At 32.4% G+C, this 19,759-nt stretch overlaps 1 protein-coding gene across 1 annotated transcript; it reads right to left on the bottom strand.

Annotated features, from left to right (window-relative positions):
- Positions 1-454: 454 nt before the first annotated feature.
- LOC133190329 (dentin sialophosphoprotein-like) lies at positions 455-10,433 on the bottom strand. Its single transcript, XM_061325893.1, has 8 exons — positions 10,335-10,433; positions 9,849-9,983; positions 8,455-8,518; positions 8,081-8,154; positions 5,720-7,191; positions 5,224-5,351; positions 3,121-3,217; positions 455-2,806 (listed from the first exon to the last, which is right to left on the bottom strand). Exons 2-8 carry the CDS (start codon positions 9,953-9,955, stop codon positions 2,226-2,228), a joined length of 2,523 nt encoding a protein of 840 aa, XP_061181877.1. The 5' UTR covers positions 9,956-9,983; positions 10,335-10,433; the 3' UTR covers positions 455-2,225.
- Positions 10,434-19,759: the final 9,326 nt, after the last annotated feature.

Here is a 19,759-nt window from a genome sequence, read left to right as displayed (position 1 = left end):
AGTTAAGCTATAATGCATGTTCAAAGAACAACTTAACTCTACCTTGGAGTCTGACCACAGGGGTCATAAATTTCAGACTTTTGTAAAGGACTCATTACTTTTTTTAAATAATCATACCAGCAGTTTGACTGCTTAATGTCCAAGAGTAAAGAAGAGGAATACTGGAAAATATATTACCCTTCAGGTACCATGGGCACAAAGACCATGAAATTCACAATTTTCGTTCACACATGTACCAATAGATATCAAAATTGCTTTAAATTGGTTCACTGTTCCAGAGATGAAACTGAAATTATCAAAAGTTTAAAACTACAATGTAATGTATGATGACAGACAAAGCAGATGGTCAAAGGTAACTCGAGTGGCTCAAATGACCTACAAAACTACCTTATCAGAAACATCTAAAAAAAAAAAAAAAAAAAAAATCAAAATAAAATAATAATAAAGATTTGAGTCTGTGAATCTTACACTTTATGTTTAAATAACGAACAATATACACATAATATATTTTGAATTTTATTTCATGTTTTTACACTGTACTTCACAACACGTAAGTCCTATTTTGCGATAGTAGTTCTGAATAAATAAGTCTTTTGAATTATAAAAAGCTGATGTTTAAGAAGGGCAATTCTACAACTAAATTTTTACTACAAGTTGTAAATATGAAAAATAAAATTACCCAGGGCTTATGAAGGTTTTTACAAAGTAAAATGTATTGTTTGTTAAAATAAATAACCCTTAATCACTGACCAATGCAATCTGGGGTGGGGTGGGGGGGATTAAATGAGGAAAATTAATTTAGCAGAATATCCATAGCCAAGGCATACAAGTTAACAATTCAAAATGTATAAATTTGGATAATATATACATTGTATATATACCAAGAATAAACTGATTTTCTTTTATTAAATTTATACCTGTCTGAATGATAATTCATGGGGTAAAGTCTAATTTATGATATGTGAAACATAATTTTTTTAAGATTACTTAATATATTTTTTTTATAATACTTACTTCAATAATTATTTAAGCAACTGGATCACTAGTCAGGAAATTACAAATATGTGCAAATACTGGAATACATAGGTATAACTAAATACATGTAACATCAGTCAAATAGTTATTTGTAGCATTGAATTAATACAATCTAATTCAATCAGTACATGTGCACTTGGATTTCAACAAGTTTAAGAACATTTATCCATCATATGATATTTTATGTTTGACAATTTTTTTTTCCTAAAATGATTTTTCCTGAAATAATGTAATGTCTCAAAATATGAAAGTAACAAGAATTTTTAACAAATAATGAAAACAAAGTAACGATATATATATGTATACATGTATGTGTTTTCAGAATGGGTTAAAGTCTTTGGTCTCTTTGTAGGAAATATATTTCATGCATAACATAAAGTATGTCTCTATCATACAAAGTAAACTGAAGATGAGCTCAATCAGATGATTCTTAATTTTGAAAAATCATTGTTAAAGATATAAGTAAATAATATTAAAATGTTGTTTTGTGTTAAAATCATGATATTCTAATTTTTAATTTCCTAAGATGATACAACTGAAATGCTCATTTTTCTTTTGAAATGAAGTACCCGGTATGTATCTTTAAGTAGTCCTTCCTCAAAATTATTGATATATGACTATATATAAATTTGCACCAGAGAATTCAAAGTTTTTAATACTGGTTTATTTAAACCAGAAGCAAATTCTGAGTGTCATATATTCTTAAATTTTTATAAGTACTGCTACCCCTTCAATTTGGTGATGGTACTTTTCAATTAAAAATTCATCTTGCCATGCACGGTCAACCTATAGTGTGAACAAATTTCACTGTATGTTATTTTTACTGAAAGACCTATTACAGATAAATCATATTGCATGTAGTGATAAAAGTCAATTATTTCTATTTTGCACCAGAAAATTTTAAAATTAAAACAAGAAAAGATACAAGTAAGTAGACTTAAAAAAAAATCAGGAATACTTTGAAAACAATATTCTTGGTGTATCAATTGAGTTGGATACCAGCTGTTTTATATTATGATGCAGAAATTACACATACTGTATGTTTAACAAAAGTAAAATATAAAAATTGTAAAACAGTACAAAGTAAAAAGACATTACGAAGGATATCACAACTGAACAAAAAAATGTACAAAAAACAATTGATTTTCATTGATATTTAAAGACAAGAGTTAAGATTTAGAGCATGGCAGTTACAATTTTTCACTGAATACATCAGATCTTCTCTTCCACACATCAGAATCATTACTATCCTCCTCTTTTTTACTGAGCTGTTGTTTCTGTGTTTTGACACCATCCAAGTCCTCATACATGTGTCCCCTTAACACCCGCTCCTTCACAGGATTTGTCTCCCCTTCCCTCACCTCCTCGTACACATGTAAACGTTTCTTGCGCTCCCTCATGGCCTGCCTCTGTTTCTCCTCTTCCACTTCTTGTACTTTAGATTTGACCTCCTCCACACTCTCATAATTAGGATCACCCTCCACTTGTCTATCAGGAATGCAGTCCCTCACTGTTGTATAATTTGGGTCCAGTGATATCCCCATGGAATCTGGGTCGCCATCGAATGCTGGATTCACCATGCCAGTGGATACAGCTTCTGTGGAACCTGTGGAATACCGAGGACTGGTGGTACCCCCTGGTGATTTCTGGCTTTCTGAATAAGATGAACGGTTACTGCCATCTGTATCACCCGACAGTCTAGATTTACCCTCAGTCATCAGGTGAAGGGTGTCCAGGGAGGGAGGGGCAGGCGCTGGAAGCTGATCCCCATCTACAATTAACATAAGAACCATGAATACATGTACAAATAATACTAGTATACTTTTCTATAATATTTTGATTCATATGGAAGCATTTTTGAGTATTCTTAACTAAAAATCTTTATATTTTGAGAGTCTATGCATATTGAATAAAATTAATGCTAGGTAATATCATCTTGTACTAAATACACATATACAGATAAACGTTTAAGTTTTGTCTATGATTAAATTAACATATATTAAATAAGCCAACTTGTTTTTCAGGGATTATATATGTACATTGTCTAAATTTGATACGAAAACTGATAGGTTTTTTTTTTCTTACTAGGAATTTCTTCATACAGTTCCTGTCTTATTGGTCTTAGGCTGTTCTGTGCTGCACCCCTGGAAGTCACTACTCCATCCCCAGATCCTCCCTCCACCTGAAATAGAGGAAGCACTAAGAGTTGTCTTTCTTCCTGCAGAAACTGGATTCTTTTTATAGCATTTTTGTCAAATAAAAAAATCTTCACTGGAAATTAAAATTCTGCTTCAAACATTTTTATTCAGTAAAGCATTGTGTGATCCAAGTCTACCAGTTCATGATTGTTTTCCTACTACATGTAGACAAATGTCTGGTATCATGAGTACTTTTACTAGACCTAACAAGGCTAAACCTTTTTTTTTTTTTTTAAAAATTACATAATTTTAGCGAAACATACTCTGGTACTCCATAAAAAAGCCAAAAGTTTGGAAAATGCCAGCATTTTGTTTGCTATCAAATTTTCTCAATTCTAAATTGAATGTACAAGGATATGAAAATTTAAATGCACACCTCATGTGATTATGACACAGTGCAAAGCAAAAAATGATACTTCAAGTTTATACACATATTTACATTTTTTCCCACTGGATAATAATGCCAATTTTGTTTCACCATGTTTTGACCTATGTTTTGATTTATTTACTTGTTTACAGCTGAGGCATTATATTTTGCATGGCCTTAACACTCAAAATGCATGTTTTCTTTAATCCCCCCCCCCAATAATTGAAGTTATGGAGGCATATAATTTTGGTCTGGGCTGTCCGTCTGTTTGTCCACAAAAACTTTACACTTGCCCATTTGAATGGTTGGTGTTAGCGCTTTCACATTTCATGTGTGAATTTCTTTTATTCGAGTACCACAGTTTTTGACCTCGTGACCTTGACCTTGGCATTTGACCTACTTTTGAAAAATGTTAACCTTGCCAACAACTTTTGAATGGTTGGTGTTGGGGCTTTCATATTTCAAATGTCTATTTAATTTGACAAGACCTCTCTTTGAGTACCAACATTTTTGACCTTGTGAACTAGACCTTGGAGTTTTACCTATTTTTGAAAATATTTTAACCTTGCCCATATCTTTTAAACAGCTGGGTGTTAGTACTTTCATATTTCACATGTGTATTCCCTATGACACATTTCCTTGGGTATCAACATTATGACCTCATAACCTTGACCTTGGACCTACAGCTGAAAAAAATTTAACATTACCCATAACTTTTGATTGGATTGGGCTAGGGCTTTCATGTTATAAATCATTATTTCTTGAAACAAGACCTTTGTTTAAATATTATTTTTTACCTCTAGACCTTGATCTTTTAGTTTGACCTACTTTTGAAGAACTTTAACCTTGCCCATAACTTTTGAACAGATAGAGCTCAGGTTTTCATATTTCACTTGTGTATTCCTTGTGACGAGACATTCCTTTGGGTTTCAACATTTTTTACTTCATGACTTTAACATTGGAGTTTGATCTTTTGAAAAACTTTAACCATGTCCATTAACTTTCATAAAGAGGCAATCAGTGTTTATCAAACACATCTCATTTTAAATAAGGAGTTATGTAATAAAATGACAGTAAATATTGACATAAAGATAAATATTTCCTTTATATAATGAAGATCAAGGTTTATTTTGTGCACAAAACAGTCTGTCAATTTACAAAATAATCAACAGTCAACTTACCCCAATATGTAATCTTTTACACTAAGATAAAGAAGAGACCTTATTTATTTATGATACAAATATTTTTTCCCCCGAGAATTCATTAAGGGATAATGGTGTTATAAACAAATATCAATTTTAAAACAAATTACATAAAAGTGTTGACATAAGAAAAACTTGGTATAGCATTTCAATTAGCTAACAGGTCTCTATGTAAAAAATTGAAAATTTGATGAAATGGAAACAATCATGCACACCCGATGTTTAAACAACAATCCTGGGAAGGAAATTTTTCAATATTTCAAGATAGTTATGTAGCCAAATTAAACAGTTTTGACCTTTTAAAAATTGTGCAGGGTCAAAATAGTCCCTTTATGAACCTTCTTATTTTTAGGGACCACTAAACTTTTAATTTTTTCAAATTCAAGATAACAAATAATGTCATACTTTTTCCCCAACATACCGTAGCATACATATTCTCTTTATCAGGAACCTCTTCATAAGTGTTGAGGGCCCGCCTGGCATTGATGCTAGCCATGGACTCCCGGGCAGTCAGTTTGTGGTATGGTGGCTCCTTACGCTTTGTAGGTTCTGTAAGCAGGATTATAGATGAGAGATAAAATGTCTAACTTTCCTACAACACAGTCCGAGAGGACCTCACTTAAAACCGAGTCATAGGAAAGTTTTTTAATACATTAATGTTTAGAACAAAATATACCACATCAGGTAGGTGGTATGGAAAAATCACTTGTATTTATTTTTGAACTATTATCTGAGTTTGACAGACAGATGCCCAATGTAACCCCTATAGGGCTCCACATTTCAATATGGGGCCCTAATGAAACTTAATTGTCTGAAAGAAGGGAAAAATTATTGAAAAACTGTAATTTTCAATTCTCTCAAAACTCCATTCAACTGTCCTAAATTTATTAAACTGTAAATTGTAGTTTATTAATTACCTGTTGCTATGCTGCCTGAGTTGTTTGTTGCTGCTGGAGCCACGGTACCAGCAGTTGCTTCATTGCCACCTGTGGCTCCACCTGTGGCCCCACCTGTCATAACAGTAGGGTGATTATTTGTAGAATGAGACATCCCTGACTGACTTCCCTCTTCACTGTAATCCTCCTGGTACCGCCTGGGTGGTTCTGGAGGCAACTGATAAGGGTCTGTCTCCCTGTTAGTAAGATTAGCTGCCGGGGTGGGAAGGGGTCTGTTAGCATTAGCTTCAGAGTCCTTGTTCTTTATAACCTGTGCATACTCCCCCACCACACTAAAACCTTCTCCTTTCAGTTCTTGATTAACTTTGTTGACTGTGGAATACTGATAAGATGTAGGGCGATCATGAGTCTGACCTTCTGCACCTTCAGGAGATCCTTCGTCTTCATCAACACTATTATAAGGATCTTCTGGCTCTTCATCCTTCACTTTGTTGTATGGATCATCACCTTTGACAGTGTTATAAGGATCATCCTCCTTTACCTTGTTATAAGGATCATCACCTTTCACTTTATTGTAAGGATCATCACCTTTCACTTTATTGTAAGGATCATCTACAACCTTATTATACGGGTCTTCATTATCATCAACAGATGAGTCATTTCTTGCCATATCCTTGACCTTAGTATAGGGGTCATCTTTACCCTTACCCCTTGGTGTCCTCTCTTCTTTAACAGTAGAATAAGGATCTATGTCCTTGAATGTCCCTCCACTAGATTCATCTTTGTCATCTTTCACACGAGCATATGGATCATAAGGTTTTGCAGTAAAAGAGCCTGAATTTGAGTCCCCATCCTTCACACTAGAGTATGGATCATATTCCTTTTTTTTAACCTTTGAGCTAGCTCTGACATTTTCCTCATTCTCAGTCTTCTTTTTAAAAGATCCAGAATTAGAATCACCTTTCAACTTTGAATATGGATCATATGGTTTCTTTTCAGGTTCCAGATCACCAGAATCATCCTCCTCGTCATTCACACTGGAATATGGATCATATGGTTTCTTCACCAGTGAAGAAGCCGGTGCCTGGACCTTAGTTTCTGTTTCTGGCTGCTTGTCTTTCACACCTTCATAGATATTCTCCCTCTCCACTTCAGCATAGTCATTCTCAGGCATTTCCTCTGTTGCAGGAGCATCAGACTTCCTAGCTTGAACATGGAATTGACCATCTTCCCCAAGTTGTATGTGATCATAATTAGACCTCCTCAGGTTGTTTTTCTGGAATCCTTGTCGCATCAGGTGGTCATAATCATCCTGATCCTCTGTCAGTCCAGCCTCTCCTATTGTGTTTCTCTTATTTCTAGCATCACCTTGGAATGGATTGGCCCTCCCTCCAATGGTGTTCCTACTGGAGGTAGGGGGCTGAGGCAGCTCTCTGTGATTGGTCCCTGGAGGGTGAGGGGAGGAGCCACCTTTAGGACTTCCTCCACTATATCTATAATTATATTTAAAAGAAAAAGGTTTAAAGAGATTCTTCTCTTTTAGAAATGTCATGTATATAAGGAAAATATAATGTTCTGAAAGATCTATTTCTTCAGACGTTTTGTTTTTGTAGATTCCTTAACCCCCCCCCCCCCCCCCAACAACAACCCAACAACCAAAAAAAAGCTCAGATTTTTAAAAAAAAATCCATATTTACATTTGAAAATACAGGGATATTTCATATTTCAGACATAAAAAACTTAGTAAGCATCTTAAATGGCAATGTCAGGCACATTGTATATTTTCATATATGTTTTTCATAAAACAGAATCCAATTTCTCTATAATCATATTACATGTATATGCTGCAAAATTTGATATTCTATTGAATCTGTAACATCCTTTAACTAAACCAAGGTAGCCTATAGGGAAAAACTTAAAAGTGGCTGTATGGCTAATGGTTTGTTAAATTGGTTAGATGACAAGTGGGGTTGTTATATAAATTGGTTACAAAACATGTGGGGTTGTTATATAAAATAGTTTGACTACTGGTTTTGTTAAATTGGTTAGAGGACTATTGGTGTTGTTAAATTGGTTAGTATTAAACTGTTCACAACTTTGATGAAGACGTTCAGTCTATTTAAGGCCAAGAACACTAGTTATCTAGGTCCAATCAGGGATGCATGGGTATTTCCAACTGTATGACATATACTTTAGATTTCTACACTACGGGATCAGATGATAGTTCATGTACTAATTAGAATCTATCATTTTCTATGATTCTCTCTTCACCAGAATTAACAGACTTCTTTTTGTAAAAAATATCTAATGTTCCAATGCTGGATACTCAGAGACAAAGTTTCCAATACAGATTTCTTCAAAATGATGTAAGACAGAAAGTACCTGTTATTTCCATTAGCTGTTGGACCTTGTAAAACCGTAACACTGTCATCTACATTTATTGCAATGCTATTCACCTGCAAAATATGCAATTTATATCATACATGATCTAAAAGTTACATATCCTAGGCATTCTGATTAAAATCATTTCCTTGATCCACCCCCTTTTTTTCTATTGATGCTACATGTACATACAAGGAGTGATCATCAAGAAAAAACAAAGGAGGGCATGGAGTATCTGATTTTAATTAGATTGGTGTCCTCAGATTTTATCAAACAAACAAGCATTTTTTTCATTCCAAATGGAAAAAAGAAAACATTGTTAGCAAATAAGTATCTAAAAGCTGTTAAAATCAATAAATATATACAAATACTACCTGTGAATCTGTCCCATTTCTTAGTTGTGCTGTCTCTTCTGTATTTCCTTCCTTCTTTTCTTTACTAAAATTAATTAAAATGCAAGACCTCAAATATTTAGTAAGTTATAGGATGAATTTCATTTTAAAGGAAATATCACATATATATTTTTTTAAATAAAAAAAAAGTCACGTATAATTACATCAAAAGATACATGTACAATACATAAATCAGAGATGAAAATTTTATTCAACGTGATACCAAAAAAAAAAAAAATCTGGCACAATAGATATAATATCCTTTTTTTTTAATTTGCAAACTTTAAAATAAAAAGTTGATAGGATGAAATAAATTTTTCTTCAAATTGTTTTCATTTCTCAAAAAAAGTTGAATTTTCCTCTGTCATATTTTTTTTTTATTAACTCTGAAAAAACTTAGTCTCAAAGTATTCTACAATAAATTTCTTTTCCTTAATAAACTATTTTTGATTCAAGAAAAAATCTAGTGTTAAGATACATGTATCTAAATGTATGTTTAAAAAGTAGGGCAAACGACTTATTTAGTTTGATCAATGATGACCAGAAGAAATACACATGCCTAATGAACTCTAATATGACTAAGGTACAGATGGAACAGTCATATTCTATGATCAGCTGATGATTTTATATACACCTAAACCCACATACATAATTTAAACATGACAAATATTCAATTCAACTATTGATTTTTGTACAAATTTGGTTATTTAGCATGTATATACAGGTAGCTAGACACATTTCATATTTAAACATCTTTCTTGTCATGTTCTATCTTATTTCATATTTGATAATTGTCCAAAATTGTACTTCAAAAATCTAAATTTTACAATTGGTGCACATATTACAATTTAAAAAACACTTTAAAATGATGAAAAATTAAAATACTGTATTTTTTTAATAAAACTACAAAATATCTCTAATGTTAGATATCGATCTGTGTTGAACTTAAAATTATATAATACTTTACTAAATAAAATACACTCAGCTAGTGTCTATTGTACTCCCCCCCCCCCCCCCATCTCTTATCTATTATTGGCAGCTGAATTTACAAAGCCCACATGATCATATTTCAATATAAATTGTTACAGCATCATAAATGTTATATAATATACATACTGTTTATCTACTTACACTTATATTAAGCAAAACAGATTACTGAATGTTAAATATCCAACTGTAAAAATCTCAAGCAAAATCATTTTAGATACATGCAGACATACATGTTCAGAACAGAACATACAAATACACTTCTTATACATTGTACAAAGTCATTTTCTTATTGTTTTTATATAAATGCTAGACTTGGTATTAAGTTAATAAATTTATTTTTTTTAATTATTCTACAAAGAAATTGCAAACAAAAAGTCATTACTTACTTTTTACCACAAACACAGAGAATTAGAATATAAATGGAGAGAAGCAGCCCAACCCCCGAGACTGCCAACACAGGAAGGAAGTGGGGGCCCTGAGTCTCCTCAGGCATTGTCCTTCCTCTTCACGTCTCCAGCCATCTAGAAAAAGAGGAAGTTCAATACTCAGCGGAATATAATATTGTCCCTTTAAACCAGTCCATTTGATATCATATGACAGAAGTACATCAAGAGATTAAACAATCTAACAATATTATTGTAAGTGAAATTCAAATCTTAATCCCACTTACTTTACTGACAAAATTCCTTATAATACAGTAACTTCTTTTATAAATATCCATGACATCGTTTTATACAGCAGGTGCAAGTTTATTATTATAAGGAAAAAACACTGTGATGGCTGAATGATCAGTTAAATTACTTTTGTGAAAAATCTATCCAACTGTAAATGAAACCTGATACGTGTTTACTTAACATAAAGAAATCCCTTACCTAAATGGAAGGAGGAATTACTTTTGAGGAATTTTAAAATCTCAAATTATGACTTCATCTTCCTGTAATCATTTAATGTTAGGCGTCTTCAGCATGTCTTGTATATTTTTATCTGAAATGAATTGAAAACTAGGTCAGTGAGATTGAATAGATTAACAAGATGGAAAAAAAATGGAATGTGTGTAATATCTAATCATAGATAAATGTGTGATATATCCTGCCTGGTCCTGCATGCTGATTTTTTTTAATAGGGCACTACTGTGTAAGTTGCATAACATTGTAAATTACATGACTGAAATATTTCAAGATTTTATCAGAAATGATTAAAACATACAATATGTCCTCACTTTGAGTCTAAATGACAGTACAGCATCCAAAATGAATACTTTTAAAATTTCTATACACATCCCCCTTTCCCAGAATCAAATTATAACTAGAATTTTTTTTTTTTGAAATTGATTTTATCAGTATATGTACATGTACCAGTATATGTTTAAATATTTTTAAATGATATTAAGACAATAAAAATACTTTTAGATCTATATCTGAAAATGAAGATAAGCTCATACATTGCACATATATTACATTAACGATAAGTGCATTACATTGACCATAAGTGTATGGTGGTTGAGTGACTTGAGTCAATGTTATCATAGAGAATATTCATACAATTCTAATATACATGTACTTAAAAGAAATAACAGTGTATGTATTTGAGTTTATGAGGTTTATGCAAAATACCAAGTGCTCCAATTTATGTATAACTAAGTAACCAAAAAACTCAAATTAATTTAAGTAACCAAAAAACTCAAATTAATCATCTTTTAATCCAAGTCCTAACATACATGTACTGCAAAATTAAAACAAATATAATGGGGTCCTCTGTTGTATACAATAATGAATACATGCAAAAAGGAAAAATGAAGTCAAAGTCATATGTACTAGTAAATAGATCAAGGAAACTATCATAGCTGAAATATTAATTTTCTCACAGATGTTTCTATTTCTATATTAATCTATTTGAATCAATTCAAATCATTCAATGAACAAAAAGCAACAGCTTACAAAGAGGAAATAATTGTAAAATATAACAAAGGATGATGTGACATAACTGCTATCTGGGGCCCCTTTTTCTACGACGAATTATATTTAATCTACAATGATTTTGATAGTTTTCAAACATGAGTGAATAAATACAACGCCTTTTGAATAGTTTAGATAGTTCCGACACATTTTTAATTATAAGGATTACTGCATTATCTATGATTTTTTAGACCCTATGACAGCAAAATTCGGCCTGGTTTGTGACAATATGTTCTTTTATGAAAAGAGAATAGGCGGGTCTTAGTACAGTAGAGGGATATGCATGTCCGAGGAATCTACCTTATATGGCTATTGTTATTATTTCGCACATAGTCGCTTACCGAGAACAATTGTCCAATCCGATGACAGAACGACAAAACATGCTGGTTTACTACATGTTTATTTTTCATCACAGGCACGTGGTTTAGGCCAACTCACACAATATCTCTACTACATTTCAAACTTTTAATGGTCAGCCAAGACTAGTTATACAAAAACAAAATAATACGCATGGAACCTCAGTGTTTACCATTTTTGGTCAAGAAATGCACATGAAACTTCTATTCACTGATTCTCGGGAATACGTGTAGACCTAGCGAATTGCCCATCAAACGCTTTACAAACTTTGAACTATGTATATTTATAAATCAATTGTTTGTTAATGTGAGCTGGGAAAGTGTAGATCCGTGTCTAATTTGTGACTCAAATGCATAAAAAATTGTTTATCGGAAAGCAGGTAAAAAAATACAACCTTTTTTCCAAGCATAAAATGTCCTTAGTATTTTTGTGGTACTCATTAGTAATGCAACTCATTTAGCTGATTGGTCAGTTAGAAAGTATCACCAGAGCCTTGATTAGCATATGAATTTATTCTTACGTCAGAAAAAATGGTTTCGACGATCTGGTCATAATGGGAGAGGCCGGCTAGATTTTACAATTTTTTAAAAACAACATGTGAGCGCAGTTAGGTACATTTTTCTTCTTTCACATATAGGTAGATTTCAATAAAATACAGTGACCAGCCATAGGAGAAAAATGTACCTACTTGCGCTCGTATATTTTAAGGGCTTCAAAGAGTGGGGCGGGGCCAAAATTCAATGGGAATTGGATGTAAACATGGTACCCCTACTCAAAATAAAGACATATATCTTCCAAATTATGTTTCTATTTTCGGTAGAAGTAGTATTTTATGAGGGTAAACATGTCAGTGATTAAGTGCATGCAAAAATAAGGGTAAAATTTATATATTTAATTTTTTGTCAATTTACCGGGGGCCGTATGTCACATCATCCTTTACATTTTTCTAAGCTATTTTCATCATGATGTTCATCCCTTCTTTATGCGTAAAAATATAGGGACTTGTTCTGTTACAGTGTTTAAGTAAATTGCCTACCAAAGTTGTTGACCTTTTATATGTAGCTTCATTTATAAATACATGTATTTTTCCCAAATTACATTCTAAATATTTGTGAAATTACACTGCATGTAAAGTACATGAATTATCACAATTTTAAGCCCATTCAACCAAATCAATTGCCTGCTAAACCATTTCCTTATAACACTCTTGACCACTTGAGATACTAATTAATACAACTGCAAATGGCACTAATAACTATGTTAACATGTCTTTCTTTGCTCTAATTTTCCTGCCATATTCTCATGTATTTTTTTTTTAAATACTGCAATTCCCAGATGACTGGCTTGCACACTACATGTATATAATGTCAATGAAAAATCTACTTCATAAAAAAATAATTCTTTCATTAATATGTTTAGAATTAACAGCTGCATAAGCCATAGTTAGGGTACTTAAGAATAGTTATCACTACATCACATCAAATTATCAGGAGATTCTATCACATATATTAACAGAACAAAATACTACGAACCTATAAATTAGTATTAAATATATATGCACTACAGATTCATTAGGTTTAAAAACTGTTCCATTTACAATTTACACAGAAATGCAGACAATCCAATGTCTTAAAATATCTCCATCTTATATAATTCTACAAAAACAGTCCTTGAAGAGTTTTTAACACACCCATGAATATCCACAATACATGTATACAAACAGGTAAATTCCAGGTAGTCAACAACCAATCTGTTTATACCTGGATGCGATCTATATTTACAAGGAAATACCAATGTTATATCCAATGGTTTCTGTGCTCAGCTGCAATGTCGACTCTGCGGCAATGTAAGGGACCTGGGCTTATCTGTTGCGATTACAATTCTAAACATTATATAGCTGACAGGGTGAGGAAATACATCTATGATTTATCAAATCTTTACATGAAAAACGTGTGTCAAATTTTATCTCTTAAGGTTTATCATAGATTTATCTGATTCAGTCATTTCATTGGATGATACTCATAAAAAATAATGATCATCAAATACATAAAATCATTTTAAACAAGATCCTGGTCACAAGTAGACACTTTTAATACACAAAAATTTGCCTCTAAGTTAAAAAAATACTAATACATCTTGTTAATTGGATGTATCAAAAGTGTTATATATCACAAACTGCATATATGACCATAAAAAACATATTTCAATTTAGATCTGCATGCATATATACATGTATAATTATACATTCAAAATACATCTTGTCAATTGGACATATCAAAAGTGTCACATCACAAACTGCATATCCATAAAAACATACTTCAATTAGGATCCATTTATAGTTATTTAATATGACAAATTTCCCCCTTTATTTATTCACTTTAAACATGTTAGAGGACAAATCATACAGTTCCATCTGTGAAGTCACAGAATAAGGGCATTAAAAACCTCTCATTTTATTACGTTTATCAAATAATTACTTGCACCATTTAATCACTCGTCTAATTAATACTACTGAGATCATGTTTACCTGTGCTGTCTTCTTCTCGTGTTTACATAAGGGTGACTCACAGAGATCACCGAATTAATCCCCTGATCTGCATTTTAATTAAGTGCCTACCACCAATCCGCCCCAATGAAAGAAATTCACAGGTACTGAGTCATCCTCGGAAGAACATATACTACCATACCACCCATCATTCAAATATATACAGTTTACATTTATCTGTCTGTTTAACCTTCTGTCACTTCAAATCACAAACTCCTTTAGACGCCTTCTGCTATACACTGGATTCTGCAGGGCCAAAAATAAGGCAACATCCTTCCTTTTCATTGAGTGAGATTAAATATCTTCAAGTACATCAAAGAGCATGTTATCTTATACTTACACTCTTACAAATGACCCATGTCATTGGACTTGGATCTAAGATAAAGTTCTACAGAGAATTTGTCCCTTGATCTCATGTTGAGTGACCAGAGTTCCATCTAAATACTCCACATGGTTGTGTATTGGTTGTGGAATGTCTGTGTCATGCGGTTCCCAGCAAGTTAATGTCCTGCCCATTGACAACTATAAAGGCCCGTTTTACGAGACTTAATTAATTACTTTACATTAGTACACTTATATGCTGCAGGGTATTTTTAGCATCTCATATCACTAGGAGTTCTAGTATATCAAACTTTAGTTTATGCATTGATAAGGAATTGAAGGGATCGACTGATAAACAAGTAATGTACAAGTATGCATAATACCACTTAAAATTGTTACAAACAATGTTCAATACTTCTAAGATTAGAAAAGAACATAGGTTTATAATGATCACATGAAAACCTTCCATATTCTTATAAAGAAACTAATAAATCAGACAGAAACACCTTGCTAAACTACCTATTTTAAAGTGTGCATCAGACTGCAGCATTTATGACACATTAAGAGACAAAAAGATTTTGAATAAAACTGCATTAAGGAAAAGAACCCTATGTGATACCATTATTCCAAACCATTACACATAAGGAAGAAGAAATTTAACTTAGCAGCCCTATGATACCCTGATAGGCTATGTTGGTTTCAGCACTACAACAGTCAAGATTTAAGTGTAATTATAAAAAAAAATTAGACAATTTGTTGGCAGATCTTCCTTGTTATTTATAAAAATACAGGTTCTTTGTAGCACACAGTGCATGTCTTTGTGTAGTAAATACAGACACACTAAAATAAATAGAAAGAGAAAACACTTAACATATTCATCCTAGTAAATTCATATCCTTATAAGTACCCCATACCTATTTTCTAATCAGAAGTGAGAAGTGTACATTACCAAGGTTTACAAATACATAATGCCACCTTAAAAGAATTGTATAAGCTTTAAGAGAAGTTGTGTAGAGTTTAAATATGAAACAAAACTTTTAGACTATTTCATCATTTCTTAAAGGCAAATTTATAATAACTATTTTTTTTCTATTCTCTATACATACATGCACCCTTAGTCCTTATGTAGTCAATATCGTAATTAAATTAAAAAATTGTCCAAAGTTGATTTTATCTTAAAAATGGGAAGTATTTCTAATATATATATATAGTAATATACAAGAACGCAAGCAGTTACATTTTTTGATAGCATTGTATAGCTTTAACATGTTTAAGGAAATTACATAATCACACCAACAGGCCTGATCATAACAAAGACATATTTTAAACATGAAAGTATGCTTACAAGTTGCTAGGACATGTAAAATACGAAAAAATTGCAAGACAATATAACTTAAATTTGTTTTCTTGAATTTTTTTGAAATATTATGGAATGTCAGGATAACATGGATATTTTAGTAAATAAATAAAGATCTCTGGTTAAAAAGTGGGTAAATAAGTAAATTTGGCAGCTTTGCAATCTCTAAAGAATAGGTGGACTTAACTGGCCAGAAAAAATGCCGTAAATTAAAGTTTCATAAAATGTTTATTTCTTTCCATCATATAAATCCCCGATATCTTAACTGTGTATTCATGGTACAGATGTGAATTTAAAATGCTCTTTTCGAGGTAAACTAAATAAATATCGAAGGTATGGTGCCTGAAGATTTCTTGAATATCAATAGATAATCAGGGTCACGCGTTTTTCATCGTCTGAATACATAGTCAGCGCATGTTTGTCGGCTGTTCTTCAGAAAACTGTAGTTGTATATTGAACAAAATAATGTCATATTAAAAGGAGAAGAGCTGACAAACGTGCGCTCACACTTAATTTAGCAAAAAACATGTTCAAAACAAACTTCTTGTTTCCATTGTTATGACTGAGTTAACCTTGATTTGACTTCGATTGACCTATTAAATATTACAATTCATCACGTGATGTCCACCTGCGAGTGTACTCGCGAAAACATTTACATTGTATTCTTCAACCTGACCTTGATCTAAATCACGTCTTTGAGCGTGTTTGGTTGCAGTTTTCAGAATTTAACAAATTTTAAAAATATTGTTTTAATTTTGCATGTCCACACATTTTTTTTTATTTCATATTGACATCACTGTAATATGCCATACACATATTCGAATTTCTAGAGAGAGAGAGAGGGAGATAGAGAGAGATGTCAACAATGACGCCGATCGATAGGCCCGCCTCCTATTAATATTAAATACGTGACCTAAAAACCACTCCGGGTACATGCCATATTCCGGAAGACGACACTAAAGTATCCTTGCTTCAATTTTGATTCATGGCAACAGGGCATTGCTTTTGTACAAATGTTCTACCTAATATAACCATTTATACGTAACTCTTTCTATTGCTTGTAATACATTTTGGATTCACTTCATTTACAGCTTGGTAGAGTAGTCGCAAAAAGATCCAAAATAGGGCATTAAGTCCACCCATTCTTTGGCAACATTTACCAGATGAGTTGAAAAAATTCAGACTTTATGAGGCTGATTCCTTCAATTGACATTTGTTTTTGATGTAATTCATTTAGTTTTTTTTTTTTAATCTTTTATTAAAGATTGGGATCAATCGCTTAAATATCCCATTTAGAATATATCATAAATCAGAGGGAAAACAATGAAGACTTTTTTCTGACCATAAATATTTGTAAAAACAGATATATTACAGAGAAAGCAATAACTTTTGGCAATGTTTTCTTTGATTCTACAGTTTATGAGATTGATTCCCCAAAAGTTTAGGATCTTTTGAGGGACCAGTCTCCTAAAAAGTATGAATACAAAAATTCCATAACCGAAAGTTGAAGTTTTTTAATATTCATAGCAGGGACCTACATACTATGGCTTCTAATTTATAGCTAGCATTTTTTTAATTATTTTTTGCACTTTGAATTTAAATCCAATTTAGGATGTTATATTCCAAATGGGCTATTATAGCGAGCGCAGCGAGCGGCGCAAAGCGCCGCTCGTCACTGCGAGCTCTAACGACAACGCCTGGGCGAAGAGAAAATTCGGACTACTGCACATTCATTCAATAGAATTTTTTTCCGCAGTAATTCTGACCCACAATGCATCGCTTCTTGTTCTCGCTGCTAACTTCGTTCACGCGGTGACAACAACTAAAATTTCACAAAAAATAAACTCACCTTAATTAATGGCTATTGCATGCAGATAGTAGATTAAACGTTCTTTTTTAAAATATTTGCACTTTTTAAACTTTGTTTATGGAAATGCAGCTAACGTACGACGTCATGTGACGTCACAGTCTAAGACGTTCCAAATGTCTCGTGCGGTTCGAAGAGGCGGGTCTTAAAATGAAGTGAACAATGCGCTCGCCCCAACGGTCGCACCGTCAACATATTATCCAATCTCGGCGACTGGTCCCAACCTACATTTGTAAGTGATAAAATATTATATCATATATGCAATACCATAATCATTAATACATTCGTAGTTTCAATGTTTACATTTCAAACATGTTTTATCTATAATGGCAGAGATGGTGTGCCACAATCTTAAACAGCATTTCAGCAGTAACACTGAGTGACCTCACCCTGACAAATATAAAGCTGTGACAGCGATCCGGTTACTCTGAGGACATCGACTGATCGAGAAGTCACTTACTGACTAGTGTTTTACTTTCACTTTTGTCTGTTTCCTTAACCTTCGTGTTTTTCTATCTAACTTGTATTAAAGTTAATACACTTTAAAATTCTTTACAATCATAAAACAAACTAATAACGAGGAAAAAGAAAAATGTATTTTTAAAGAGAAATAAAACCTTACCTTTGTTTTCACCGGAAGTGAATTTGGATTGATTACCTAAGAACGGTAACTCGAATGTGGCATTTAACCGATCCCGAGCATAAAACATGGTCATGGATCTGTGTACAGGCGATGTACCAGAGAGCGCAGAATTGCTGATTTAATTTTTAATTAATATGAATTTTAAAATCTAAAATTTAATATTTTAAATTTTATTTAATTTTAATTTGATCTAATTTAAAATTCCCGATTTTAATACCATTCGCTGTTCACTGATCTAACTGATCCAAAAAATTACTTTTTTTTTACATTTTTGTAACTAAACTATTTCTTCTTTTCACTATGAGGTTTCAATTTGACATTATCAGAAAAATGTATTTAATTAAGTCTATATATTGGCTGGGCTATCTTCTGAACGAATTTTTGACACAGTTCAAAAAAGATGATAACTATGAGGGTTAATCCAAAAGTAATGTTACAAATAGGATGTATTTTGACTTTTTCAATTCCTGGAAGAACTAAAGCTTCTCTTTAAAATACATTGGACGAAGAGCGTCTTGCCTTACGCAGGACTCAATCACCATAATAAATTTTCTATTCATGTGAAACTGAGTTCGTATTCCCTTTTCAGAAATTTGCAAATCGTAAAAAAGGAAAGCAATTAATCAAATGGAATGTTTCAGAAATCTCAGAACCAACGTGTCTGCAGAGTGAACAGAATGATATTATCACGTCTAGTCTTGGGCGAGTGTATAAAAGAAATTGAGATTGAACAATTATATATAGCTTTGTACTTTAGGTACACCACTACTAATGGATTAGTTTTTGTATTTTTAAAAAAAAAAACAACAAAAAAACAGCGTTTTACACCTATGAGGATTTTTCTTTGTATGTGTGTGTGTGTGTGTGTGTGCATGATGTTGGAAAAGGGGGTGTCACCATGTCCCCACCCAACTCCGTTCTTGTAAACTTAAGTTTAACAGTTTGAAGGTAAAATGTTGTTATCTGGGACAAGGAAGAATAATAAATTGGACTGCATGTGGTGAACTGAGGTTGGTCCTCGTTTGAAAGGCTCGTTCCGTCATGGACGAAGAAAGATAACTCTAACTGACATGTGTAGATGAATTCCTTCCTATATTTCATTTTTAATTACGATTCCTAAAACACTTTGGCATCCGTGCAAAATTTTTGAAGTACTAAATATTTTTGGATCTAAAAATAGTAGGTAACATAATTCTCACGATTTAATCGTAGCAGAATTAATTACTACATGTACTCTCAGACAAATGATATG

This window comes from Saccostrea echinata, unplaced genomic scaffold (assembly GCF_033153115.1).
Source record: "Saccostrea echinata isolate AGI-Se365-2 ecotype Australia unplaced genomic scaffold, CSIRO_AGI_Sech_v1 ptg000001l, whole genome shotgun sequence".
Lineage (NCBI taxonomy): Eukaryota > Metazoa > Mollusca > Bivalvia > Ostreida > Ostreidae > Saccostrea > Saccostrea echinata.
This window is presented reverse-complemented; position numbering and strand designations above follow the sequence as displayed.